At 47.5% G+C, this 26,236-nt stretch overlaps 11 protein-coding genes across 11 annotated transcripts; 7 read left to right on the top strand and 4 right to left on the bottom strand.

Moving 5' to 3' along the window:
* Positions 1–204: 204 nt before the first annotated feature.
* On the bottom strand, positions 205–1,422 carry N7481_008339 (uncharacterized protein; the record flags this gene model as incomplete). The annotated part of the gene is made up of 1 exon (XM_057267558.1): positions 205–1,422. One exon carries the CDS (start codon positions 1,420–1,422, stop codon positions 205–207), a length of 1,218 nt encoding a protein of 405 aa, XP_057121759.1.
* Positions 1,423–1,987: 565 nt separating this feature from the next.
* On the bottom strand, positions 1,988–4,291 carry N7481_008338 (Zn(II)2Cys6 transcription factor; the record flags this gene model as incomplete). The annotated part of the gene is made up of 6 exons (XM_057267557.1): positions 1,988–2,674; positions 2,733–2,793; positions 2,865–3,003; positions 3,063–3,123; positions 3,191–4,055; positions 4,131–4,291. 6 exons carry the CDS (start codon positions 4,289–4,291, stop codon positions 1,988–1,990), a joined length of 1,974 nt encoding a protein of 657 aa, XP_057121758.1.
* A 949-nt stretch (positions 4,292–5,240) lies between these two features.
* On the top strand, positions 5,241–5,702 carry N7481_008337 (RidA family protein; the record flags this gene model as incomplete). Its single annotated transcript, XM_057267556.1, has 1 exon — positions 5,241–5,702. One exon carries the CDS (start codon positions 5,241–5,243, stop codon positions 5,700–5,702), a length of 462 nt encoding a protein of 153 aa, XP_057121757.1.
* Positions 5,703–5,905: 203 nt separating this feature from the next.
* Positions 5,906–6,916, top strand: N7481_008336 (uncharacterized protein; the record flags this gene model as incomplete). Its single annotated transcript, XM_057267555.1, has 1 exon — positions 5,906–6,916. The coding sequence occupies one exon, from the start codon at positions 5,906–5,908 to the stop codon at positions 6,914–6,916; it is 1,011 nt and encodes a 336-aa protein (XP_057121756.1).
* Positions 6,917–8,014: 1,098 nt separating this feature from the next.
* On the top strand, positions 8,015–8,932 carry N7481_008335 (ketopantoate reductase family protein; the record flags this gene model as incomplete). The annotated part of the gene is made up of 1 exon (XM_057267554.1): positions 8,015–8,932. One exon carries the CDS (start codon positions 8,015–8,017, stop codon positions 8,930–8,932), a length of 918 nt encoding a protein of 305 aa, XP_057121755.1.
* A 629-nt stretch (positions 8,933–9,561) lies between these two features.
* Positions 9,562–11,336, top strand: N7481_008334 (cytochrome P450; the record flags this gene model as incomplete). Its single annotated transcript, XM_057267553.1, has 3 exons — positions 9,562–9,663; positions 9,736–10,888; positions 10,960–11,336. The coding sequence occupies 3 exons, from the start codon at positions 9,562–9,564 to the stop codon at positions 11,334–11,336; spliced, it is 1,632 nt and encodes a 543-aa protein (XP_057121754.1).
* A 463-nt stretch (positions 11,337–11,799) lies between these two features.
* N7481_008333 (SDR family NAD(P)-dependent oxidoreductase) lies at positions 11,800–12,968 on the top strand (the record flags this gene model as incomplete). The annotated part of the gene is made up of 6 exons (XM_057267552.1): positions 11,800–11,892; positions 11,954–12,069; positions 12,128–12,225; positions 12,281–12,607; positions 12,697–12,833; positions 12,900–12,968. 6 exons carry the CDS (start codon positions 11,800–11,802, stop codon positions 12,966–12,968), a joined length of 840 nt encoding a protein of 279 aa, XP_057121753.1.
* Positions 12,969–13,227: 259 nt separating this feature from the next.
* Positions 13,228–15,007, top strand: N7481_008332 (uncharacterized protein; the record flags this gene model as incomplete). The annotated part of the gene is made up of 3 exons (XM_057267551.1): positions 13,228–13,259; positions 13,314–13,838; positions 13,915–15,007. 3 exons carry the CDS (start codon positions 13,228–13,230, stop codon positions 15,005–15,007), a joined length of 1,650 nt encoding a protein of 549 aa, XP_057121752.1.
* Positions 15,008–16,464: 1,457 nt separating this feature from the next.
* N7481_008331 (uncharacterized protein) lies at positions 16,465–19,278 on the top strand (the record flags this gene model as incomplete). Its single annotated transcript, XM_057267550.1, has 5 exons — positions 16,465–16,479; positions 16,552–17,077; positions 17,132–18,037; positions 18,103–18,501; positions 18,560–19,278. The coding sequence occupies 5 exons, from the start codon at positions 16,465–16,467 to the stop codon at positions 19,276–19,278; spliced, it is 2,565 nt and encodes an 854-aa protein (XP_057121751.1).
* Positions 19,279–19,703: 425 nt separating this feature from the next.
* On the bottom strand, positions 19,704–22,064 carry N7481_008330 (putative extracellular endoglucanase; the record flags this gene model as incomplete). The annotated part of the gene is made up of 9 exons (XM_057267549.1): positions 19,704–19,865; positions 19,926–20,730; positions 20,788–20,809; positions 20,864–21,214; positions 21,277–21,408; positions 21,457–21,620; positions 21,795–21,804; positions 21,855–21,923; positions 21,989–22,064. The coding sequence occupies 9 exons, from the start codon at positions 22,062–22,064 to the stop codon at positions 19,704–19,706; spliced, it is 1,791 nt and encodes a 596-aa protein (XP_057121750.1).
* Positions 22,065–22,990: 926 nt separating this feature from the next.
* On the bottom strand, positions 22,991–25,748 carry N7481_008329 (MINDY family deubiquitinase; the record flags this gene model as incomplete). The annotated part of the gene is made up of 2 exons (XM_057267548.1): positions 22,991–24,794; positions 24,946–25,748. 2 exons carry the CDS (start codon positions 25,746–25,748, stop codon positions 22,991–22,993), a joined length of 2,607 nt encoding a protein of 868 aa, XP_057121749.1.
* Between the last annotated feature and the right edge of the window lie 488 nt (positions 25,749–26,236).

Below are 26,236 nucleotides of genomic sequence, written 5' to 3'. Positions count from 1 at the left end.
TTTGCGAAGAACCTTAAATGGTATTTGTGATCAAGAAATTTCTATCTGAGATATCTATCATGTTCGTCCTGTTCAGTAGTTATTACTGGTAGTTCTCAATCCATGGATCCACAGATACTACTAGTAGTATACCGCTGCTGCTCACCAAACGCGACCAGAAACTATTTCTAAGGCCTGGTTACCAGTAAACCACGGATAACTAATCTAAAATATTGCTTTGAATCCAGCCCAGCCACAATTGTAGAGCTTTGCAGCAAGTAAACAGACGAGACTGGCTGCATAGCTAGCGATGGTGAACAAAATTAAGCCCCAATACTCACCATTGCATCTCGTCAAAATTTCTCCAGCAATCGGTATTCCTGTCAAAGTACTAAGAGAAGTGTCAACATACAAAAGAAAGTGATGATATGAGGTGATCTTAGTATCAAAAGCTCTATCATACCTGATACTGACAATAGCATATGCGGTCGCATAATATCGTCCATAAGATTCCAGCCTGCACAGTTGACCAATACAAACTGGCGCCAAACTGACATTACTTCCACTGAAAAATCCAAAAAGCAGAGCAAAGACTGTCGCAATAGGCTTGCTTGAGTTGGCAGGCATCCATAGGCAAGCAGTGAAAAGGAGACAGCCAAAAATAGTGATTATGAATGTGTTAAACCGGCCAATGCGGTCAGCGCAGTAACCCGGTATCCATCGGCCAAAAATAGCACCGGCATTGATCAAAGATAAGAGCAAGAAGGAAAATTGGGGTGACATTCCTCGAGACAAGGCATAGGAGGTCAAATAGGTGATCGGAACAAACAGACCCCACTCCATGAAGAACATTCCCATGCTTGCAAGCATAAGACTAACATTTCCAAGAATAGATATATCTGGAACGATTGCGCCAATTGTACTCGTCTTTGGCTTGAATCTTGGCCGAATAAGTATAATCGCAATCACGAAAGTGACAAGGTTGACGAGTGCGATTACACGAGTGGCCCATGCAAAACCCACTTTAGAAACCACGTTCTGGAAGAGTAGAGGGAAAATAAGACCCCCAAATGACGCGCCAGAGGAGGCTATTCCAGTTGCTAAGCCTCTCCGACGATTGAAATAGTGCGCGACGATGGAAATTGCAGGATTGAAAGTGAGCGACAAACTGACCCCTCCAATAATGCCGAAGACCAACATGAAATGCCAATATAGTGTACAAAAGCCCAGAAGAACAAGAAAGAGGACTGTTCCAATAGCACCGCAAACTATCAGAGCTCGTGGTCCCTTTGCATCGAATATAGGTCCGACCTGGATACCACAGAAAAAAGCAAGAAATGAGTAGATACCAAAAATCCAGGCAATTTTGCTGGATGAGAAATGCTTCAGCTCGTTCTCCTCCAAATATGACTGGAAGATGCCTAAACTATTCATCAATCCCATTGTACCAAAACATGCCATCCAGCTCCCAAGGACAACACTCCAAGCAGCCCACCCCCCTTCGGGATAAGTGAGCTCGCCGTCGTTGGTTTGGAACTCTGAACCATTGTAACAGGGCTCATCCTGTGGACTGCTTGATTGGCTCTCTGTGGAACATATCTTTTCATCATGGGAGAGAGAGGTTATATGTGGCAGAATTTTGCTGTGCCCGGGCCCTGTGGCGTTTCAACAGACATCTCGTTTATCGCGCAAGAGAGAAGATAAAAATATGAAGAAGCTACTACTTTCTTGATGAGTATTAACAAGGCAAGTAACTTTTTGGAGGATGCTGGTCAAGCATACCTTGGCATGGAATACCCGACTAGCCATGAAGATATCGGACAGTCCGACACTGCACAGTGACACCTGGCCAGGCCGCCGGCCGATCTTCTATCATCTACAAGGCCAACAGAAATTCCCGAGTGACACCGGTGCCGGACGTTTTAATTTACGTTGAGGTACTAGAAATGTTATTTTGTCAATACTATGGGAGTGCTCTAATCAATAATATAAATCATTTCTCTGATTCTCAAAATCTCACTGAGGAGATATTATATACTCCGAGTCTCTCTGTTACTGCTCGAATCATGCCTTGTATCTTCTTTGCAGAAGGAAATTTCTCCCCAAAAGAATCCAATAGCTCCACAGCCAGATCGAGATCGGCGAGTGCTTTGGCATGATCCAATACCAAGGACAAATTTTCAGCCTGTGCAGAAGAAGTGTACATAAGTGACAGTGCAGAATTGAAAACGGCTACAAGATTGAGCCAATTGTAAGCAAATCGATTTTGGCGATGCATATTAATCGCTTGTCGAATAGCCATTCCCGAGGCATCTGCGAGAATTCGCATTCCAGAGACGTCCAAATTAGGATTTAGCGGCGAGGGGCGATAAAGCATAATGGTGTGAAGATAGTAATTTAGATCAAACCAGCTAGTGCAAAGATGAGGCACCTTAGACTGTAGATCAGGGAGAGGAAACGGCATACTTCGGCGCCATTCGACGAGTCGTCTGTGGAGCTCTTGAATGGTTTGATCACGTGTCTCCTGACTCTGTCGCTCAACATGCTTGGGGGAGTGCACCAGAGTTCCAATGTCGCTAGCAATCCTCCGCAAGGCCAGAATATGGAGAGGAACTGCCATGGTGGAAGGCTCTAGCTTGATAGACGGCTTGATATTGTTCGGATTGATGTTTTCATCATCTGCATCGGCAAATGGCTAGAGATAACTGTTAGAAGCTTTATGAATTCGAAACAAAAAAGAAATGACTGCACACCTCAACTGTTATGTCGTCATCTTGAATAGCAAAAGGCCTTCCGAGGGCCAATGAAACAACGCTGTGATGATTAGTTGCGAAGCTCATTATTACATTCGGGTGCCCACTTGAATAAAATCAATAGAAACATACCGATCCATCATATAAAGAGAAAAGAAGATTCGTTTCTGTTGCTCGGCAACATCGACCGCGAGAGATTGATAGACTTCCGATGTGTGGAGTCCCATTCCGGTTGCCATACGAGCAGCAACACCCACCAAAAACCAGGTATCTGCTTTGGAATCAATAACGAGATTAATCGAAAATATACGATTTATCAAAGCAACTTACTGGGTCCTATTTTATTAAAGAATGAATACGATACTTGGAGCATCAGAACCTCCAACCCGGCCTAGTTCCAAGGTTTGAACCATCAGTAAATTTATGTTTCGACGGAATTATCATCATTAGACACTCACCGAATCACCACATCCCATCGCTGGCTCAAAATAAGTCATGGCTTTGTTGAAAAACCTTACTGGCTCTGTCTCATCCATCAAAGAAACAGAGCAGTAAGTCGTCGAACCGATTGCTAGGATCATCCATATTCTGAATTGCCACAGTGGAGACTGTGATAAAGGATCCAAAGGATTGGCGTATATTCTCCATAGGACCTCCTCAAAGTCATTCTTGCGAATAATTGGATAGAGAGTATGGGAATGCGCAAAATAAAATTCCAGGATATAGCTGATATGAGTAGGCTCTAGCAAAGTAAGGCCCGTTGTATCCTCATAGTCATCAATGGTTGGGTTTTCGAATAGCGAGCTTAGCGGCATGGGGCTTGACAAGGAAGGGTTCATTTCGAAAGAAATTGGATTCAAGTTTGGAATAACGTTCGTGTTAAGGTCACAGCTTTGATGTTTATTGCCGTTGATATCTTCATCGAACACAAAGCCGTCTTGATCTGGAGATAGTCGCCGAAGAACGGTCTGGGTGAGTTGGGCTAAAGGGAGGCCAGAAGAGGAACCCAAATAGCGCTCAGCCGCCGCCTCCAAAGAAACCAATCGCAGCTCTTCTGCTAGGTTAGCTGGATTTTGTCCCAGAGCCTTTAGCATGGGTGAGATTGGAAATTCGTCGAAACTTAGTATCGCATCATCCGCACCTTGCACCGGTGGGGAGTTGTTTGTTATATTTCCGGAGGGCATGGGACCCTCAGCCAGCGGGGAATCGTTATCTTGATCCCAAGGATGTGAAGAAAGGTCATTATGAGAGGTTTGAGGAGTTAACGACGCTGTGACTTGTTGTTCAAGCTCTTTAACTCGACGTTCCAGCCCTCGGACATAGCTGTATGTTGTTAGAAGGTCTCTCTCTTCGTGATGAGGAAGGGTAAGAATTAGCCGAGGAATTTTTTTTTCTTACGCGACTGGGTAAGATGCTACCTGCGTCTCATCATCGAGGAAGCTGCATGCCACTTTCGCATGCTTGCACGCTTGACACTGTGGCAGAGTTTTGTCACAGCGCTTCTTTCTGCGATGGCATCGCTTGCAGGAGCTTTCTGCCCTTGCAGCCAGTTCCAGCATAATTGGCTCGCATAGGATAGAAGTGATCGGTACGGCAGAGGTGAGCAGGGTGAACGGGATCGAGACTATCTCAGTAATGTGGACTAAAGAAAGTGAATTTTGGGGGCGAATGTAATGCCTTATCTTGCCTTATCTCGCATGGGCTAAGGTTGGAATGGAGCAAATCGGAATATTGAGGTTTTGGGAGATAACGCGAATGTCTCACTGGTAAAGGCAACAGGACTGTTGAGGGTTGATCTTGAGTAATGCCCACCTGACTTTGCAACGAGATAGTTAGAAGTCAGCCAACATTGACCTTACCATGACAATTGACCTCCCTTGAGACTCTGAAAAGTGCGGGGCACTAAATTGCCAATGAGAATCGGGGCATTGCAGTGCGGGGGGAGAGGTGACTAGTGGTCCATGTGGAGATGGCACGTCACGCTGCCCTCTCTACAGCTTGCTGGAAAGCGAAGGGACAAGTACATAGAGTAGGAAGAATTAAAATCTCATTCTTGACATTTCTTTACTATTTCACTAAGATAAGAATTGTTTTATCCACGTCATAGTTCATCTCTGACTAACTAATTTGTAATTACAGTAGCATGGACGGCCTAGGATTCCGATATCATTACTTGCGCTCATTATCCGCACTAAACTATATGCGAAGTGAAGGGAAAAATTGAATATTCAATATATATACAGAGATACATGGTTTATAAGACTGAAGATTGCGTAGATTGCTGAAGGTTGTCAACCAGTTGTCGCATCGGCGGCGCCGCTGTCGGACAACCCGCCATCTCATCTCTCATCTACTGCCGTCGACAAGAACAGTCAATGTGTTCAGAAACGTGAGCAGTGCCCGGGCGAAATAAATAAATGTCTCAAGAATTGTCAAGTTGCTTCTTACTAGAATTTCAATCAACTGTCTTTTATATTGAGAATTTTCTGAATATTCTACCCATCCAGAATGTCTTCTACTCCTAACGGCCAATCATTCCTCCTCGACCCTCAGAAGACCGCGGGACTGACAAGATTCTCTCATGCACGAGTGGTCAAACCTTCCACTTACCATACCATCTACATCTCTGGAATTGCTGCTGTCAGTCCGGACGGAACATATGAGGGTGTCACGGAAAATGCCGATGGGACGTTCACAATCGATGTTCGAGAACAGACAGCTTCTATCCTCCGCAGGGTCGATAGTATCATCCAGGGGGCCTCCAATAAAAAGGCCAACTTGTACAACATAGTCGACTCAGTTGTCTACATCTTGGACATGAAGACCCAATATTCCGACATGAATGAAGAATGGAACAAAGTCTGGTCCGACCGTGCGAGTGCTCCCAGCCGGGCTACAATTGGAGTCAAGGAGCTTCCTGATCCTCGGTTTGCGGTGGAAATTAAAGCTACCGCAATTTTCGAGCTTTGATCAAAAAACTGAGGAGAAGAAAATGAGGATGCGAATTAATAAGCATTTCACGGGGAAGTTTACGATCTGTCGGCCTTCCCGCGGGGAACCTTAGAGAACGATAGATAGTTCCGTCTCAATTAAATTCTCTATAAACTCAACACCTTCCTATAACCATACAGTGAAACTCACATCTTACGGGTAAAAACTTCATACGATCAAATATGGCCTCTGCTTACGACCCTAGCGATATCGAATATTGCGAATTGAGAAACTTTACGTTTGAAAATGGGGAAACTCTACCGGTCGTTCGACTGGCCTACCGAGACTTGAACCCCGGTGGCAAGAAGGCGGCACTTATTCCTACATGCTTCCGAGGGAGAATTAACACTACCCTGAACTTCACTAAAGGAGCCCTCCAGAGCCATCGGGTGATTGTCGTGGCACTTTTTGGCAACGGGGAATCGGCAAGTCCTTCGAATACGGCCAATTTCCCTTCCACTATCAGCTACAAGGACTGTGTTCAAGCCCAGCATAGATTGTTGACAGAAAAACTGGGTATCGCGACACTTAATGTCGTGGTCGGATTTTCAATGGGCGGACAGTGTACCTATCACTGGGCTGCGATGCACCCTGGAATGGTCCAAAATGCGGTGATTATATGCTCTTCTGCCAAAACCAGTCTACACAACCGCCAATTCCTGGAAGGCCCAAAAGCTGCTCTCCTGCACTCAATCGACTATAATGACGGTCACCTCACTGAAAGCAAAATTCCGATAAGAGGTCTACATGCATTTGGCAGGGCATATTCTGCCTGGTTGACGAGCGCTGAATGGTTTGAAAAGCGGCTTTTCGAGAAACAGGGGTTCAAAACTCTGGAAGCTTGGGCTGAGGTAGTTGGTGGGAAGAATTATGAGGATTGGCACCCGGATAATTTGCTATCTATGCTAGGGATGTGGCAGCGTTCTGATCTCAGCTTGACAGTGAGCAGGACGGTTGAAGAGACGACGGTTGAAGCTACATTGAGAAGACTGACATCAAACATTCTCTTGATGCCTTGCCTGACCGATCAGTACTTCAAGTGGGAGGCAAGTAAGATAGAAGCTAGCTTTTTACAGCATGGAGAGTTGGCGATCATTCCGTCAATCTGGGGTCACACCGCGGGAGGTGGAGGCAGCCCCGAAGATACCGAGTGGATGGACCAAAGGATCAACCGGTTTTTGGGTCAGAGCTAAGTCAATTTCACTCTTGATCTTGGTAGAAATCAGAAAAACTGCTAGTTATGCTTATTTACAAACCACTTATATCACCTGTGTCAATGATCGGACGATTGAATCTTTGCCGAAGATGTACGCAGCCTAGGCACTTTCTGTAAGATGCCTAGATACGACGAAGATACCTAGTAAAAAGCAAAAATGTAGTGGCATTCGACGAAAAAGAAGCAGATTATCGACAAATTGATGCCTTACATGCCTGATTGATGCCTGACAATGCTTGATGAATATCCAAGGCTCAGCTTGCATTTTCACTGTTGCACCTCATGACCAGGAATCAAAAGCAAAGAACTGTAAATATGGACGTTCTTTACTTAGAGAGACTAATCTTTTCCCCCCAAAAAATTGCAAAAAAAAGAGCCCCAGAGAAACATCGATGAAGGTTACAGTCTGTCCCAAAACTGGTGCCATCACTTTCATTCTAAAACTGTTTTTCGAACTATATTAAGCACACTAGTCTATATTAGGGAATATTTCGGATTATTGATGGTTCTGTACCTTCAAAGAATACTATACCATACATATCATACTCAGATTAGAATACGAGAGTCTGGTTTTCTTACTGTATTGGCAATCCCATCAGCAACTAGAAGCTTCCACGTAATGCAATCGTCAAACGCCCTAGGCAGAGACCCTGAGAACGAGGCGATTGGAACCAGCCTCTGCCATTCCTGTGTCACACTGACAGTCTCGGGGAGTCACTCAGTCCCTAGTACAGTAGTGCAACCAGCGACTTACCTTAGCTTTGCTTAGTTACCTGCAAACTACTTACTCATGCACCCAACGCTCGCTTCGTCTTACAAAAGGCGGATATTTTAATCACGTGAGTAAAGCTCACGTGCCATGCGATCAATTACGTAGCCTCGTGTGCGAGTCCATTCAATCTATAATCTATCCCAGCTAAAGTACCATTCTTTATTATACTTTGTACGTCCTCTAAATCTGATCACGCAGCTCTTTAACCTGGTTTATCCCAGTTGAAAGTTGGTGCACTACGCACAAGGCCTACTATCCACAGAAAGACATCTTCTGCCACATCCGACTTTACGTTCAACCAACATGGCCGTGGAAAAGAAAAAGGTTGCCATCATTGGCGCGGGACCTGTAGGCTGTGCCTTTGCGGTTCGTCTCGTTAAGTCCGGACACGATATCACAATCGTAGGCCGTGGCCAGCGACTTGCAAATCTCGAAGAAAATGGGGGTATCCAGACGAAGAAATCGGAGAAAGCAACGGAGATCTCGAAGACTCCTGTGAAAGCCGTCAGATCCCTCGATACTGCACAACCCTGGGACCTAGTCCTCCTTACCATTACGGAGCACCAGTTTGACGAGCCATTGTTTGCTACGCTTAAAGCTTGTCCAAAAACAACACAGATTCTATTCATGTTTAATACTTTCGCATCGCTGGATAAGTACTTTGACGTCCTGGGAAAGGAACGCTGCATCATGGGATTCCCGGCGATTATGGCATTTTTCTATGATGGAGCATTGGTGCACAAATTCCTCAGTTTCGGTCAAATCACCATCATCTCATCACCCGAATGGCGCTCCATCTTCTCGTCGGCGGAGATCGCTTGTGTCCACGAACCTGATATGCAAAGTTGGCTACGCACACATGCCGCCATGGTCGTTGGGTTTCAGAGCGCGGCGGTTGCAGCTGCCAAAAGGAAATCAGGAGTGACATGGGCGGAAGCACAGCTCAGTGCTGGGGCTGCCAGGGAGGGGTGTGCACTGGTCAAGAAGCTTGGAAACAGTATCACGCCCAAATTCATATACTATCTGGGTGTTGCAGCGCCGAGCTTCGTGCTCACAGGGTTATTTTGGATTTTGACGAGAGTACCTGCTTTCCGCAATAACCCACAAGCATTGCCGAACTGGGAACGAGAGATGCTTGGTTTGGCGGAAAGCATAATTGGAGCAGCGCCTTCCGATGACGACGTACGACTGATTAGCCAGCTAAAGTCGAAGTATGTATGAATGAACCAAGCTTGCTCAGCCTACTCCCTATACCTTAGTAGCGAAACAAGGATACAAGCGAATACACCACACCATTATGATACGTGTCCTCTGTACTCCGTAAGGAACAATACAAACACTTGTGCCAAGGATACACGGGAAACTCTCAACATGTATTAGTGTAGCTTAATGATAGAGTTTCAAAAAAATAAATCGAAGAGTAAAGGTGGTGGCACCAGTTTCGGGACATACTGTACACTTTTTGTAGTCTCTCACTTTCTCTACCGCGAGGATTAACCATCAAGCCCGAGACTTGTAATTCTGAGAACTCCCATTGGAAGACATGATATCCCGAAAATGGAGTGACGATAAGAATCATATCGCTATCTGTTCCTGTACCCCGTCTGTCGGGCTGTCCGACAGCCTTTCGGTGGTGCTACCAATAGGCAATTTCCAGGAGTGAGGGGTGCTTGTCGGACGCCACCATGCCAGTATAGTGAACCTACTAGTAGTATTACTCCGAGAAAGTCTCTATCCTACGACGTCCTCTTAGAGAGTATATAATTCCCGACATCATTTAACCCAGGGTTCTGGGGTATCAAGCGCATTCAGAATAATTATTTCGATTTCGATACTTGTTAGATACGAAGATGATTGACAATAGAGTGGAGGAGCATTTGGCTCTTCTAGGAACGCTGCCCAAAAGCTACATACTGGGGTTGGTTCCGCTGTTTCTCTACTTAGTCTACAAGGTAAGCCTGTGGGCCTATGTGATTTCATCGGCGCGATTCCAAGCCTGAGGTTATAACTGTTTTCTCCACTAGGTTGCCTTCGCGACAGATATACCACACATCAAGGGCATTCCCGAGATCCCAGGCGCAGTTCCAATTTTTGGACACCTGCTCAAACTTGGTGAAGATCATGCAACCGTCTGTGAAGGTTGGTGGCGGAAGTACGGGGATTCTGTTTTTCAGATCAAGCTTGGCAACACCCGGGCCGTCGTCGTCAACTCATTTGAAGACTGTAAAAAGATGTTGCTCGGTCATCAGAATGCTGTCATTGACCGTCCGAAGCTCTATACCTTTCATGGAGTGATCAGCAGTACACAGGGCTTTACGATTGGATCTTCGCCTTGGGATGATTCTTGCAAAAAGAAGCGCAAAGCATCTGGCACGGCCCTGGGAAGGCCTGCTCTCCGCAATTATCATCCGATGTTTGATCTTGAAAGTTACTCTATCGTTCGTGATATGTACAAAGACAGCAAAAATGGCGCTGTTGAAATCAACGTCAGACCCTACATTCAACGTTATGCTTTGAACACCACCTTGACTCTCTGCTACGGTATTCGAATGGACGCTGTTTATGATGATCTTCTGCGCGAAATCCTTCACGTCGGTTCAGCAATCTCGCTTCTGCGAAGTGCCTCCGAGAATCTCCAAGATTACATTCCCACTCTCAGGTATCTTCCCAATAATGAGAAGAATGCGCGATCGAAGGAATTGCGTGAACGGCGAGACACATACCTCGATCTGCTGTTAGACAAAGTCCGAGCAATGATCAAAAAGGGCACTGATAAGCCTTGCATTTCAGCCGCTATTCTGAAAGACCAGGAGACAAAGCTTACTGGAGTTGAAGTTTCTTCCATCTGCCTGTCTCTAGTGTCCGGTGGATTTGAGACCATTCCTGGAACGTTGACCTCTTGTATTGGGTCACTTTCCACCCCTGAAGGACAGGTCTGGCAGGATCGAGCCTATGCAGATATCAAGCGACACTATCCAGACATCCAGGAAGCCTGGACTAGTGCTGTTAGTGAAGAAAAGGTCCCTTACGTAAATGCTATCATCAAAGAGGCCGGGCGATATTACACCGTTAGCTCCATGAGCCTTCCCCGAAAGACTGTGACCGAAGTCAACTGGAATGGAGCGATTATCCCCCCGAAGACCATGATTCTGATCAACGCGCAAGCTGGAAATCATGGTAAGCCTCAATTTCTCCATATAATTTCCCTGTGTTATTTATTTACTTCCGATTACTGACTATATTCGCAGATGTGGACCATTACGGAGCTAATGGTGGTAAATTTGACCCTGAACGATGGCTCAAATCTTTGAATCCACCAGAGGAAAGTGAGATTAACGGGCTACCTCATTTGAGCTTCGGTGCTGGATCGCGAGCCTGTTCCGGTCAGTATATTGCGTCTAGATTGCTCTACACTGCCCTGATTCGCCTTCTTTCGACGTACAAAATTGTCGCAAGTGAGGACAACCCTCCTAATACAGACTATGTCGAATACAACCAGTTCAAAACCGCCTTGGTGGCAATCCCGAGGGATTTCAAGGTCCGTCTGATCCCCAGAGATGACGCTACAGCTAGTGAGTGCTTGGCACAGGCCGAGGGTCGGACCAAGGAACACTACAAGGAGTAGTTTAGGATGGAAGAGAGAGGGGAAGCTTTGGGAGTATTAGCTAGTCTCAACGATTCTAGCTAAATATATCTCCATCAAGTACAAGTTAATTCCAATTAAGAGCACCTTTTCTTTCAAAAGCAAGCTTTCATATCCATGGATGTATTGTAAATTTTCAGATTCTGGATGCCTCCAGGGTAGTGTATAAGATAGTTAGCACCATTGGAAGAGAGGCATTACAGTAATTTCGACACTATTGATTGTCATACCTGGGCACCGTGTCCTGAATAGTGACAAAATTTTGCGAGGATTCATTCTGCCATAACTTGGACCATACAGTCATCACTAACTATCATCGGCTGTTCGGGGCGCCCGACGCACCCCAGTTAATTTTCCCCGCTCGAGATTGAGTGACGAAATATACATATGATGGGTTTCTGCTGTTAGAAATAGCCACTATATACTTCAAATCAATTCATCAAAGATGTCTCTGAGTGCTTTGGATTTGTTCAATGTTAAGGGCCGGGTTGGGATGGTTACGGGTGGAAGTAGTGGCATTGGGCTTATGATTTCCAGGGCATGTGGTTCACCTATAAACTTTGAATTTCGAACGCGAACCTAACAACACAATTCTGTAGGGGCTAGTATCAAATGGAGCCAAGGTCTATCTCGTCGCACTCCCGAGAGATCCCATAACCGAGGTTGTCAATGAGTTGAATGAGTTGGGCCGGGAATCCGGTGGAAGCGCAGAAGGGTACAGACGCGACAAAAAAAACAAAAAAAAAGACAACTCGCTGACATATTGCTTTTAGTTATGCGTGTGATGTATCATCAAAAGATGCGATATCACAGCTTGCTGAAAAGATATCTGAAAAGGAAACGGCCTTGGACATGCTCATCTCGAATGCCGGTATTAGACGAGACCCCCCCTTTAGCATGCAACGTGCTCACAGCATCCGTGCAAGAACTTCAACACTCAATGTGGTCAGTTCAAAGCAAGGACTGGGAAGATACATTCCGAGTAAATACTGCAGCCCATTATTTTCTCAGTGTAGCCTTTCTTCCTCTCCTCGCGGCTGCGGCGAACCAATTGACCAGCACTGGAACAACGGGGCGAGATGAGGGGCGAGGAGTCATTGTGGTGACCAGCTCATGTGCAAGCATGCACAATTCCACTAATGTGGATCTTACAAGCTATGCAACAAGCAAGGCTGCTACTGATCATCTTGTCAAGTTGCTGGCGGCAAAATACAATCGATTCTATGTGCGCGTGGTTGGAATTAATCCCGGTTGTAAGTTGTGCAGACTTGAATCTTTGTCCAGTTTTAGTTCCAACATGAAGGTTCCTCAGCCAGGAAAACTAATAGAAAGTTCTGTCCAGTCGTCCCCAGCAATATGAATCCCGTCGGCGCCGAAGGAAATATTTTCAGCTCCTTGTTTGAGAAGGTCCCGGCAAAACGGGCGGGAAATTCCGATGATATAGCTGGCACCGTTCTGTATTTGGTTAGCAAATCAGGGGTAAGTCATTTCTCCGCAAGTTCGATTCTGAGCTGAGCATCGCTGATTGGAGTTCTCTGGAAACAGGCATACGTTGATGGAACCTCTCTTTGTGTTGATGGCGGCCGCATCCTGCTGGCGAATGGACAGGAATGATCATATAGAGCACAGGCATATCGAGTTACGATCATGATAGCGATGGGTGCTTTGATCAATTATTGTATTTCGTTGATCGGCCTCCCCGCATGACCAAAAGTCGGCGAGCCCGATGCGGGGAGCAACAGAGAATCCCGATGGTCGTCTTAGAGAGCAGATAATGATTGTTAAGAATTCAAATATCATGAACACTGTGTCCTTTCCCTGCCGTAATTGACGCACCGATACTGATAAATCAAAACTTCAATCACTTCTCGTCATGTCGGTAGCATTTTTGGCAGATCCAACTCAGTAGGTATTCCGAAGCTGATTGCTTCCTGCAGTGCCTGATACTAACCTAATTAGATCTCGAATATCGACTGAAGACTTACACAATATAGCTGATAGGCTTGGGTTCAAAATTCCCGAAGGGCCGGAGACAGAGGCCTATTTGCATCTACTTCAGTCAGCAGAAGCTGTTATGAGACGAATTCAAAGCGACGAAGATTACATACACCCCGCCCTGTCTCCAGTTGAAACCACGACAGATCGAAAGTACTGGGAGCCAGAAAGCAAGGATAATCCTCTAAATGCCTGGAAGCACCGTTGTGAACTTATTGCGAGGATCCCCAGCAACAAATCCCTTCAAAACCGGACAATTGCTATCAAAGACAACATATCAGTTGGAGGATTACCCACCACTGTTGGAACATTCAAGGAGCTTTTATGCGAAGAAGATGGTAGTCTTCCGCTCTCTCCAATAGATGCCCCGGTGGTTTCACGTATCCTGGAGGCTGGTGCGACGATCAAAGGCTCTTCAAACTGTGAGAACTATTGCGCATCTCCCCTCTCGTTTAGTGCGGCCAATGGGCCTGTTCACAATGCCTGGAAGTATGGACATACTTCTGGGGGAAGTAGCAGTGGCTCTGCAAGCCTGGTAGCTGCTAATATTGTCCAACGTGAACAGGGGGGGATCATTTGGGGAAATAGTTGATCTGGCAATCGGGGGTGACCAAGCAGGATCAGTTAGGATTCCAGCTTCGTACAGTGGAATATACGGTCTTAAGCCAACGTATGGGCTCGTACCGTATACCGGCGCAGTATCTTTGGCGCCTATGATTGACCATCTGGGTCCCCTTGCAAATAACTTGGAAGACATCGCATTGTTGCTTCAAGTGATGGCAGGCTATGATGGGATTGACCCGCGCATGACTCCAGAATCACCGCTGAGATCCCAGGTGCAGGATTATCCGCGACTTTTGTCCCAATTTCGACATCGCAAACTTGAGCAAGGAGAGGATTTCGGCTCTGGGCTGACTATCGGTCTTCTCGCAGAATCATTTGAAATACAGGGGTTGTCTGAAGAAGTTCGCGATACTGTTCGACAATCAGCGCGAGAGTTCTTCACGGCTGCGGGGGCGAAAGTTGTGGATATCTCTATACCGAATCACCGTGACGGTAGTTTGATCTGGACTGCTGCCACTCGAATGTCCATGTCGGAATGGGTCTGCCAGGGCAAGACATCCGGATTCCTTTCTTTCTTGCCTCCGCACATCCACCCTCGATGGCCCCCTGACCAGAGGATGTACGAACTGACCACGGCGACAAATCCAGCTGCTGTCAACGTGATGCTCAGCGGATCGTTTCTCCAAGAGCATTTTGGTCCCCAGGTGGAGGCCAAGGCCCACCGGAAGGTGTTTGAGCTTCGGGCGGCATATGACCAGGCGTTCATGCAGGTAGATATCCTTGTCACACCTTGTGCACCCACGGTTGCGATGCCACACCCCACGATGCAGGTTAATGAAGATGGTTCCCCTTCGAGTGTCATGGACAAACTGTCCGCCGCGGTTGGCGTGACGACGAACACGGCGCCGTTTAACGTTACTGGTCACCCTGCGCTGAATGTGCCATGCGGGTTCGGTCAAGACTCGAATGCGTCCGAGGTTAAACTGCCGATTGGCATGCAACTCGTGGGACGTCGATGGGAAGACACCACAGTGTTGAAAGCGGCGGCAGTGTTTGAAGAAGGCAGAAAGCGAATGTACATAGATGGAGGTTGATCCGCTGTTTTGGGTTCACAAAGTTCATACATTTGTTACTACTAGTTACTAGTAATTCGGAAGTTACTGAAGTGAAAACATTCGATCGCGTCAAGGATAAAAACAAAACAAGAAAGAGCAAGCAAAAAGCCAAAAAAAAGCCGGAAGAAACAGAAAGCCCCAAGCATCCATGGTGATATCTCCCCCCTCTTTCTTCTCTTTCCAAGATTCTCTCTAACCCACTTCACCTTCTCACAAGCCAAGGCTGATCTTTGTTACACACGTACCACGTGGAGATGAACCGATTCCAAGGCATCGAGAACTCTCACTAAGCCCTCTCCTGCAATTTGGCTTTGCTCAAGTCGCGACCTCGGCACAGCCTGCATCATCCACCATCCTAGCATCAAGCAGCCACGCCGTGCAGAATGTGTGAGTTTGCACTACGACGAGCCTGCGCTGCAACCCCAAGTTGACAGCCAACGCCTCTCACCAGACCCCTTGCGTCTAGTGTCTGTCGTTGAGAAGTCAACCACGCTCGAACGAGGGCCAGGGCATGGGGGACGTGACGCTATCGATGTTCATCGATAGCAAATTTTCCCCCACACCTTCAGCCCTAAGAGAGGGGAGTTTTCCATCATTGTGTTACACAAAGAGGATTGACCTTGATTAAAGAATGCTAATAGAAAATACCTTTATGCTAATCCCTGCCCCTCGTTGACCCATCATCGCACATCCCTGCCACTGCAGGACATTTTAGCTTCCCTCGATCGTGGTAGGACGAGCATACATACCACTTCGCGTCAGAGAGTCCATCATCCATTGGTCCGACTCAAGAAAGAAGATTGACCAAGAGCCCGCATGTCAGCTCCACGCGCTCAGGGGGGGATAATCCATGTCACGACCCCTGTCCCACGATCAGCACGTCCCCACTCGATAGTTTTGCTTCCTGCGGGTCCGCGCATCTCGCAGCTCTCCGCTCTTTGCTCTCTGTCAATATTAGGCTTCTATATCGCGCAGATCCGGGTCGAATAAAAGGATGTTGGCGTAATGTTCATTTCTCCAGAATTCCCGTGACCTGACCCTGTTCCAGCTATTCCAGGAGACGCAAGGCACAACTTCTGTACCAAAAGAAGACCGTGTGGCGCATGAACTATGGGATCGACAAACTATCGCGTTCCGAAGATTTGGTGCAATGCGACGACCCACCTATCAACGCGAGTCCCAAACTATGTCAGTCGCGTTTCGAAGTGACAGGTCCAAATAATTGTGGATACATACTCTACCCACACGCCAGACCTGTCGAGGTGCGGCCCGCCATGCTTTTTCTAGGCGGAGAAATTTTTAAAAAATAATAAAAAATAAAAAATATGGGTCGATGCCTTGTCTCCAAACCTTTTTTTTGGTTTAAATTAATAGCTACCTCCCCCATCACCAGGCTGGGCCAGGAACAGGCACTGATCCCGCCCACCTCCTCCGCGATGTCAAGCATTACTGTACGCCCCAATATCACATACACTAGAATCTTGAGCCCCGTTGAGAGTTCCCATACTCACCAAAAGTGCTAGGACCCCAACAATGATCCCAATGTCGGTTCTGCCCAAGGAAATGCCTCGTCTACATCGGGAGACGCTGTAAGCAGCCTCACTGGCGAAGGTGGATCGTCAGCCACGGCGCTGATGATGACCTTGCTGCCAGCGTTGATCTATGCTATTTTCTTTGTTGCTATTTTCCTCATCTTCCGACGGACGCAGCGTCGATGGTATGCACCAAGATCACATCTTCCGGATATTCATGAGCATCGTCGAAGTCCAGAACTACCCTCCGGTTGGGTGAACTGGCTCGGTACGTTTTTAAAGATTGAAGATAACCATGTTTTGCACCACTCATCGCTGGATGGATATCTATTTCTACGATTCTTGCGTGTGATGTGTGCAACATGCTTCACTGGCTGCCTGATTACCTGGCCGATTCTATTCCCCATCCATGCAACGGGTGGGAATGGGAACGGTCAGCTCGACATGCTCAGCTTCAGTAATGTCGCGAACCCTACTAAATATTACGCTAATGTGTTCGTTGCTATCGTTTATTTCAGTGAGTTTTCATCTGCAAGCATCCCTCCATGGCAATTTGCTCATAGTGTCTTAGCGTTTGTATTCTATGTCGTGACCCGTGAGAGTCTCTATTATGCGAACTTACGTCAAGCCTATCTCAACTCTCCGGAATATGCCTCTCGAATCTCATCACGTACAGTTCTCTTCATGTCGACTCCAGGCAATTATCAGAACGAGAAGAAGCTGCGACAGATTTTTGGTGATTCCATCCGCCGGCTCTGGGTCACATCTGACTGCGACAATTTGGAGAAGATGGTGAATGAGCGTGATAAGATTGCATTCAGATTAGAAACCGCCGAAACCAGATTAATCCGAGCGGCAAATAAGGCACGAGTAAAGGCGATCAAAACGGGTGAATTTTCATCAGATACCTGTCTCGATTGCGAGTCAAGTAACCCTGCCGGATCCCACAAAATCAAACGTCCAACCCATCGACTGAAGCTTTTCGGAAAGAAAGTGGACTCGATCCATTGGTATCGGTCGGAGCTGGTCAAAATCACCGAAGCGGTGTCTATTCTTCAGAAGAAACACCAGGATGGTGACGCGAAACATCTTTCGGCAATCTTCATTGAGTTTAACTCTCAATCCGACGCTCAGGTCGCTCTTCAGACCTTGTCTCACCATCAACCTTTCCATATGACACCTCGCTTTATTGGAGTCTCGCCGCATGAAGTTGTGTGGTCTGCTATCAATCTCAGCTGGTGGCAGCGAATTATTCGTAAATTCGCAGTACAAGGGGGCCTTGCTGCCCTGGTGATCTTCTGGTCATTCCCTGCCGCCATTGTTGGAACCATTTCCAATATCTCATATCTCGCCAATCTCCTCCCTTTCCTCGGATTTATCGAAGACCTGCCTGAATTTATCAAAGGAGCGATCGAAGGATTGTTGCCGTCAGCTGCACTAGTGGCCTTAATGTCACTGGTGCCAATCATCTGTCGCAGTAAGTTTTCTTGGAGCGATGCAAGAAGAGGTATAAGAAGCATTTTGCTAACATTTGCTCCAAAGTCTGTGCTAGACGAGCCGGAGTACCATCCACAGCCCGGGTCGAGCTATTCACACAGAGTGCGCATTTCGTTTTCCAGGTAGTGCAGGTATTCTTGGTCACAACATTAACCTCGGCTGCGTCCGCAGCGACGTCGCAGATAATTAAAAATCCTCTTTCAGCCAAGGATCTTCTGGCTGAGAACTTGCCCAAGGCCACCAACTTCTACATCTCATACTTTTTGCTTCAAGGCTTGAGTACAAGTTCCATGGCACTGGTACAAATTGCGAGTGCTCTGGTGTTCAAATTTGTTACCACATTCTTCGCCTTTTCTCCGCGTCGTCTGTTTAGACGGTGGGCTGAGCTTGGTAGCCTGAGCTGGGGTAATGTGTTTCCGGTCTTCACCAACATGGGCGTGATCGGTATGCAGATTCTATTAAACTCGGAATGATAATGATGATTAGTCTAACATCTCTTCAGCTTTGACCTACTCTTGCATTGCACCTTTGATTTTGGGTTTTGCCTTTATCGGTCTATATCTCGTCTACCAAGCCTATCGCTACAACTTTTTGTTTGTCTACGAAATCGACGTCGACACGAAAGGCCTGGTCTACCCGCGCGCTCTGCAGCATCTCTTAACGGGTATTTACCTCGCCGAAATCTGCATGATCGGTCTTTTCGCTATCAAAGGGGCGATTGGCCCAGTGGTTATCATGGTACTTTTTACCATCGGTACTATCCTAGCCCACATGTCCCTCAACGAAGCCCTTGCCCCATTGAACACATTTCTGCCCCGATCTCTGGATGCGGAAGAAGAGCTCTTCCAAGAGAAAGAGGATGCTATTGCCGAGATCAATGAGCAGCGTCGCCCACGGCTCTTGGCCTTCTGGAAATGGTTCCATCCGAATGTGTATAAGGATTACGCTGCACTACGTCGCAAGGTGCGTCGCAATGTTGCAGAGGTTGAATACACCGAGGAAGAGGTCCGCACCGCCTATTTTGAGCCATGTATTGCCGCTCCTGCGCCTACGCTCTGGATTCCGCGGGATAGATGGGGGTTTAGTCGACACGAGATGGTTGAAACAGACCCTGCCATCAACATCACGGATGAAGGAGCACATCTCAACGAGAAGAACAAAATCGTGTGGGATAAATATGATCCTGATCTTCCTCTCCGGGAATTAAAGACTCCGTACTGATAGACTGATTCGACGGCGTTATTATTATATGTTATAAGAATGATTATGGGATAATGATGAATGATTCAGGTTTGTATAAAGCTGTCATGCTGATGACTTTTTGGCGTACCCGGAGGGATGCATGAGATGTTTCAGCTTTGGTTTTTGGGTGTGTACAGGTGGTGGTTTCGAGTTTTTGGTTCATCGGTATACCTAGGTATAGAGCACTTAATCAAGGCCCAATCCCAGATGAAGATTCTAGCAAAGACATCTTTTTACTTACGTTTTTTAATCCCGTGCACCACTATGTCGCACAAAAGAAGCTAAGCCCCGAGATTTGCAGGAAAGATCGCGCGTATTTAGCATTAAGATAATTAACTAAGCTACACGAATCAGAAACACTAATTGGCTATCTCAGAAGCTCAAGCCCGACACTTCCAGAGGCATCAAACCGTCAAAGTGAAGTTAACAGCATTTACCGCACCGTTGTCTCTGGGGAAGAACTCAAAAGTAAACACCGTCGTCACACCAGCAGATATAACCGAGCTGATAGCAGAAGACGTGAGGATAACATTGGAAGAATCCCAGTTATACTGGCTGCTATATGTCTGTCATTCAAATCAATCAGTTAATAAATATCTCTCAGGATTTAGGAGGGCATGACATACCGTCCGTGCTTGCTGGAGAGGCCCCAAGTATACAGTCCAGTCATCGACCAGATATGTACCAGTCGTAGTTAATGCTTTGACTGCTGCAACTCTTTGAAGCCCACCCCAAGTGATGGGAATAGAAAGATCGGAGCCAGATACTGATGAAGCTACCGCAGTCTTGGAGGACAGAGTCGGGGTCTTCCATTGAACAAGCTGTACAATCGGGGAAGAGTAACCTCCAGAAAACTTCAAGGTCAGATTGGTGATGATACCTGGCGAAGTTGTCGATGAAAGATGTTTCGAAAGATAAGAAGCTGTGAAGATGATATTAGAGCCCGAGACCGAGTAATCTGTACCTGAGGCCAAGGCTGAGCCAACTGAATCCGTAATCGAAGACAGGGTATTTCCATTGAAAATAAATGGTAGCGACTGCTGTGTCACCTCAGTGCCGTATTCGTGGAAGATATAAGCCGAAGAGGATTGAGAGGTCGCAGAAGCATCCTCGGTGCTGTCAGGTAGACTATTCGAAGTGTCCGCAGTCGACTTTGTGATCATCGAGATGGAATTCGGGTCTCTCCAGGTTGCAGTGTCACGATTTAAATGGTCTAGACCATTATCCCACAGAATGCAAGCAAAGTTCAAATCTAATGCCGATCGAACAAGCTCATCCACATATTTCCACCGACCTGCAGGCTCCGTGTTAGTGGGGGATGCATCGTACTCCCCCAGAATAATTGGAACGTCGCTGAAGTTGTTTCGGAGAAGTTGGAAGTCAGATGAAAGGGTGGCTTTGTCGGTATCCGAGCCCCAGATTGTTTTACCCCTAGAAAGTGTCAGCGCAGGAGTTTCAACATACTGGACATTCATAAAATCAATGTACCATGCGCTGAAGATAAAATCGTCTATAGCTGGTTAATCCACGCATCTCAAGTTTACACACCTGGCCATCCACTTACAAGGACTATAGTAATGGAACTGGATCGCATAAGGGTTCGAAAAGCCAGATGGCGCCACAAACCACTCTGAAGTCTTGATACTATCCTCGCCACCACCAACAAGGTTGACCACACGCTGGGAATTGAAGCCCCCTGCATCATTAATTGCCTGGAGGAATATCTTATTCAGCTTGTTAATCTCGGCACCATCAGTGGAATCGTCACAGGGAGGCTCATTGATCGATTCGAATGCAACGAGACTCGACTTGCAGGCTAACTTTGTGCCAATCTGATACCAAAGACGGTAGAATTTCTCTTCGATCATGGTGATATTTGCACCAGATGCAGTGACATCTGCCCAGATCCAAGAGTCTAATCCCATTTTAGAAAACTGCACAAACCCGTTCTATAACCGCGCATAGGGAGTGACTTACCATGATGTACATTAACAATGGTGTATAAATCCAATGAAGTAGCCATGTCAACCACGTCAGAAACACGCTGTAGCCAGTCCGGATCAACGGTCCAGTCCGGCGAACTCCCAGTGAAGTGATAAGCATATGTAACTACCGCTCATTAGTAAAATCTCGAAATCTTAGCAGGTTCTTTCATACCTGGAATTCGAACCCCATTGAATCCTGCATCTTGCACTGTCTCAAAAGTAGATGCAACAACCGCCGCGTTGTTCCAGGAGCCCTCATCCGGAACGGCATCGAGGGTATTGCCCAAATTCCAGCCTGGGTGAAGTTTTGCGACGAAATTGGAAGCGGAAATTGCGCTAAATGTACCAGTGCAAGTGGACCCTGTAGAAGTGGATGTTCGACTTGTACTCTGGGCCGTTGACTTCGTTGTCGTTGTCGTGGTCAGAGTAGTGGATTTCGTAGTGGTAGTGGTAGTACTGGACGATGTCGCTTTGCTGGTTGTGGTGCTTGTTGCACTACCCGGAACGCACTGGTAGTAATCTTGGAGGTGTTCAGATCACGTAGGCACTGATTTGAAACTGTCAACTTACAAGCGTTCTGTGAAGTACAAGCATAGCCGCTTGTACAACTCGTACTTCCAGTGTAAGCGCTGCCTCCACCTAAGAGATATCAGCATCTTATGATACTTTCATTATGAAATTTCAAATTCTATTATAAAACTGACATTGCCCATAAGCAGGCACCTGTGCTTGGGTATATTGGAAAATAGCCGCAAGGGCCACTGCAGTGAGGACCTGCATTATAGTTAGCGGGGGAAGACGATCTAATACTGTCGTTTCACAATATTCTGGTTTACATGAAATGTACAGAGTTGGCCAGCTAGGCTTTATACGTTATATAGTACGTAATTAACTGGAAAGGCTCGATATAACTTGAATGACCCAAGAAGAACACGGAAGTGGACCTGCAGAATTAGTGCTTCCAGGGCAATGAGAACATTCCTGGCTAACCAGAAGCCCGCAGCGTGTCACACAATGATAATGCCTAATCATTAAATCAGAGCTAAAATCACTACGGCAGCTTCCTGGAAGCTAGAGGCTTGGCCTGCCTAAGGTGACGGACTTGTCTCAATGCTCCAATAGGATAAGACCCCTGGACATCCTTCATCTCCGCAAATCTCCGCAGATTACTCTGAAGAAAGTCTAAGTTAGATCGGAAGTACACTATATGGAACATAATCTTGTGATCTTAATTTCTACCCCTTGCCCGTTACAGAGTTGCTGCCCCGCTCCCTTTGCAGCTACGGAGTCGGTCCGTGTTGGTTTCGATGCGATGCGATGCCGTGGAGGATCTAGAATGAATGGGCGGAGGGTCCAGTGCAAGGTGAGAACTTCAGTAGTGATATGTATAAACAAATGGCTTTGCTGGTATGCAATCCTGTTTCGGCCAGGGTTGCCCCCCCCAGCCCCCCCTTGTAAAGCAAACGACTGTATTTGAAAAAGGTGGATGTATACAAAGCTACTTCGGCAATGGAAAACGGCTGCAAGCAGAACATAGCATGACTATAGCTTGGCGGGTCCAAGTGGAGAGTGATCAGAATGACATCTAAGTATTTACATTGATTCATTACATTCATTTCATCATATAGACTTAGCAAGCATCGTAATATCATGGCAGCAGTGAATCGCTTCGAAAGCCATGTCTTCACATCACGATGCAGTCTTTGTTACGATTCCGGTCCGCGTCGTATCGGTCTGTAGTGGGCCGGTTCGAATATCGATTCGGAGGGTATCTTGGAGAATATGAACCGTTCGCATCCACAGGGAAGTCGCTGTATCGATTTCGTCGGTCGGGAGGTGTATACCGTGGGCCGCTCGCAGCTTGTTCGTAGGGGGGGAGGGGGTGCGTTTGGATCCTCGGGATTGGCTTCAGCCGGTGGCTGTGGCTGTTGTTGTCGGAGCCCAGTGGTAACGCTTGAAATCCTGTTGGGCCCGTTGATGCGAGGAGAGGATATGCGCGGTGCAGAGCTGCTTCGTGTATGGGAAGAGCTTGGCATGCGAGGAGGGACAGATTCGCGACGGGCGGGGCCTGATGCACGGGGGCCATTGCTGCTCCCTTGTTGACTGCCCTGCCTTTCACGCTGTTCCTCCTCTTGGAATTGTAGTGAGAGTGCATATGCATAATCTGCGTCGCTTTGCTCCTGATTTGAGAGTGGGGACTGGGATCCATCGTTCGCCGCAGGTGAACTATTCGGTGAAAGGCTCGATGCACGAGGACCGACGGGGCCGGAGGGACCACCAGAGCCCGATGGGCCGTGGCCAACTGCTCGGAAGTCACCAGCCAAAAACTCTGCATTGAAGCCAGTCACGTCGACGAGAGATTCCCAAACAACCTCTGCATGATTAGCATAGCCAGCATCGGTGACCAAAGTGAAGAGCTGCTGTGATTCGGGATGTTTATATAGGGTAGAGAAATGATCGTTGCGGAATAGAATCGAGATGGAGCCGGGTGCGAGTCGTGTAGACAGTTGTGTCAGCCCAAATGGGCTCAGCTGTGTTGCATTTTCGATATCAACGAAATGCTGAATGGCTTGTATGTCCGCCATCCTTCCCTCTTCCTCCGGCAAAAGAGACTGGCCCTGCATGACGCGCTCCTCAAGATCCTGCCTATTAAAATGTAACAACTGAATATCTTCATGATATTGACCAATTCGGGTCATAGCATCATGGGCCGGGTCAGACCAGGATGCAATCCAACCATGAATGAGAGGAATGCCAAATGTACTGTAGAATCGAATATCTGGGGTTTGAAGAAATGTGCCAAGGGAATCCTCGGTTTCCTGGTTTAGAGTTAGCCTGACGCGGGGTGTTGCTGATGATCGAAGAGGGATATTTACCAATGTCAAACGAGGGTTCACGTTCATGCCGGTATGCAACATCGTGAGGAACTGGGTGAGCGCTTCAATATCTGGGAACTCCTGGTGTGGCCCTAGACAAGTAGTCAACTCATCGAATAGAGCCTCGATCAACAAGCCAAGCGAAATTTGCTCGCGAGTTCGCAGAGCTTTGATGATCGGTGGTTGTGTATTTGGCTCAGCTCGCAGTACAAGCGCGTTGATGAGAGCAAGTAACGGACAAGGACCATTTTGATTCTGAACCAAGATAGGAGACTGGAATAAATCTCCATTCCGGTCAGTCCGGTTGATATGCCGGATGGAATAGGTCTCTGCCCTCTGATCTTGCTGTCTGGCCGCTTCTGCTGGTGAGAGCTTTCGAGTTGTCAATGGCTGCTCTAGAGCGCTGCCTTGAGACTGTATGCCCGATGCAATTGGCAATGGTGATTGTGGATTGGAAGGTGATTTATTGACGCTCTCCGAAGAATATACCGACGAGGTTGCTCGATGGGGCCCATTATTCGCCGCGAGACCGCTGGGGGAATCGAAGTCAATCAATTCGTGCGAAGTCGCCGAAGTTGCACTCGAAAAAGCAGAGGGTGGTCTGATACCCGCGTCCGACCCCAGCCTGTCATTGCTGTACGATTGCCCATGACCGAATGCATTCTGTTGACTATCGGAGGGTTGGATAACCACGGCTGGTGGAGGGGCGTATGGATTTGCTTGCCCGCCCTGTAGATATATCTCCTGGGGGGGCTGATATTTTGATCGAATGTTGGGATCCCCACGGTGATGGGTCGGAGGAATTGGGATTTGTAGTGGATGATTGGAAGTGGGATGGCGGGGTCTCATGTTCTGCCCATGGGGATGGCTCGTAGGGCTGAGGATTGGCAAGAGGACGTTGATAGTCGGACTGAGTCAAATCATGTTCGGCCCATGGGGATTCGTGCTCAGGAGAATCGAGTAGGGAGAGTCGTGCTGTCATGGGGATGTATCCCTCCGCTAGAAAGGGGTCAGCATCGACATCGAGCATCCCAGGAGAAGGTGTGGGAAGGTGTGGGGGTTGTGTAATCGTACTCTGACTTAAAGGATCACTGTTGGTAGTCGCATGTGAATGACGATCCTCCCATTCGTTTAGGTCTCCCGAGCTTATCCGCGAATCCACCGGCTTTGGCTTCAGAAATGGGTTATTTGATCGAAGCTGTACCGGTACCTCTCCCGTTGTGAAGCTGCGGTCTCTCGAGGTGGGCTGCCAGCCAAAATCACCAGTTGATGATCCTGGTGGACCCGGAGTGAGAGCCGACGGGAGCCCGTGTGCTTTCACCTCGGACCCCGCTGGATATGACCCATCACGGGTGGCTGGTCGGTCCCCCAATCCGTCATTCCAGGAGCCGGGCGGGTGACTCGTCGGTGAGCCCACGGGGGATCTCTGGGCCTGTTCGAGAGGCATCAGATCAAAAGCTGGGGAGGTATTGAGATCGGGGGGAGTACACAGAGTCCTGGGAAGGAACTCGGTGTGGATGGGGCCGACGTTGCGATGACGGGGAATGGGTGGAGGGGGAGGTCGGGGAATGAGACTCTGGACGAGCATGCCACTTGTTAAGATTCTCGAGACGCGGAGGAGGAGGTTTGCGGAGCACCATGAAGAAGGAAGGATGGAGGATATCGAAGTATGTGGAGGTAGTACTGTATGTATATGGAGGTTGTATATACCGAGAGCTGTTGTGGAGCGGAGAGCTGAGAGCTGGAAGCAGGGAATAATAGGTAATGGTAATGGTAATGGTAATGTATATATTAAAAGGGTGTCAAGTTATGGGCGTTAGTGACACCATCCCCAAGAATGAAGTCAAAAGCCACGGGGCAAAAAGTGTAGATTAGCCATGGCGATTGGGGGGAAGTGGAGGAGAGAGAAAACGCCTTGCGGTGGAAGCGCTGGAAGTAGTGGGAGTGCTGGGAGTACTTGGTGACTTGGGGACTTGGGCAAGTACGAATACGCCTAGAGTGGTGCCCCAGTGCAGCACTCTAGGCAGGCACGATGATGGCAGGTGGCAGGCACCCGTTTTCTGGTGAGTATTTGTA

The sequence above is a fragment of the Penicillium waksmanii genome, assembly GCF_028829765.1.
Source record: "Penicillium waksmanii strain IBT 27052 chromosome Unknown utg000007l:1.0-4314555.0:1.0-4317578.0, whole genome shotgun sequence".
Lineage (NCBI taxonomy): Eukaryota > Fungi > Ascomycota > Eurotiomycetes > Eurotiales > Aspergillaceae > Penicillium > Penicillium waksmanii.
The sequence above is the reverse complement of the archived record's forward strand: the minus strand, read 5'-3'. Positions and strand labels throughout refer to the sequence as shown.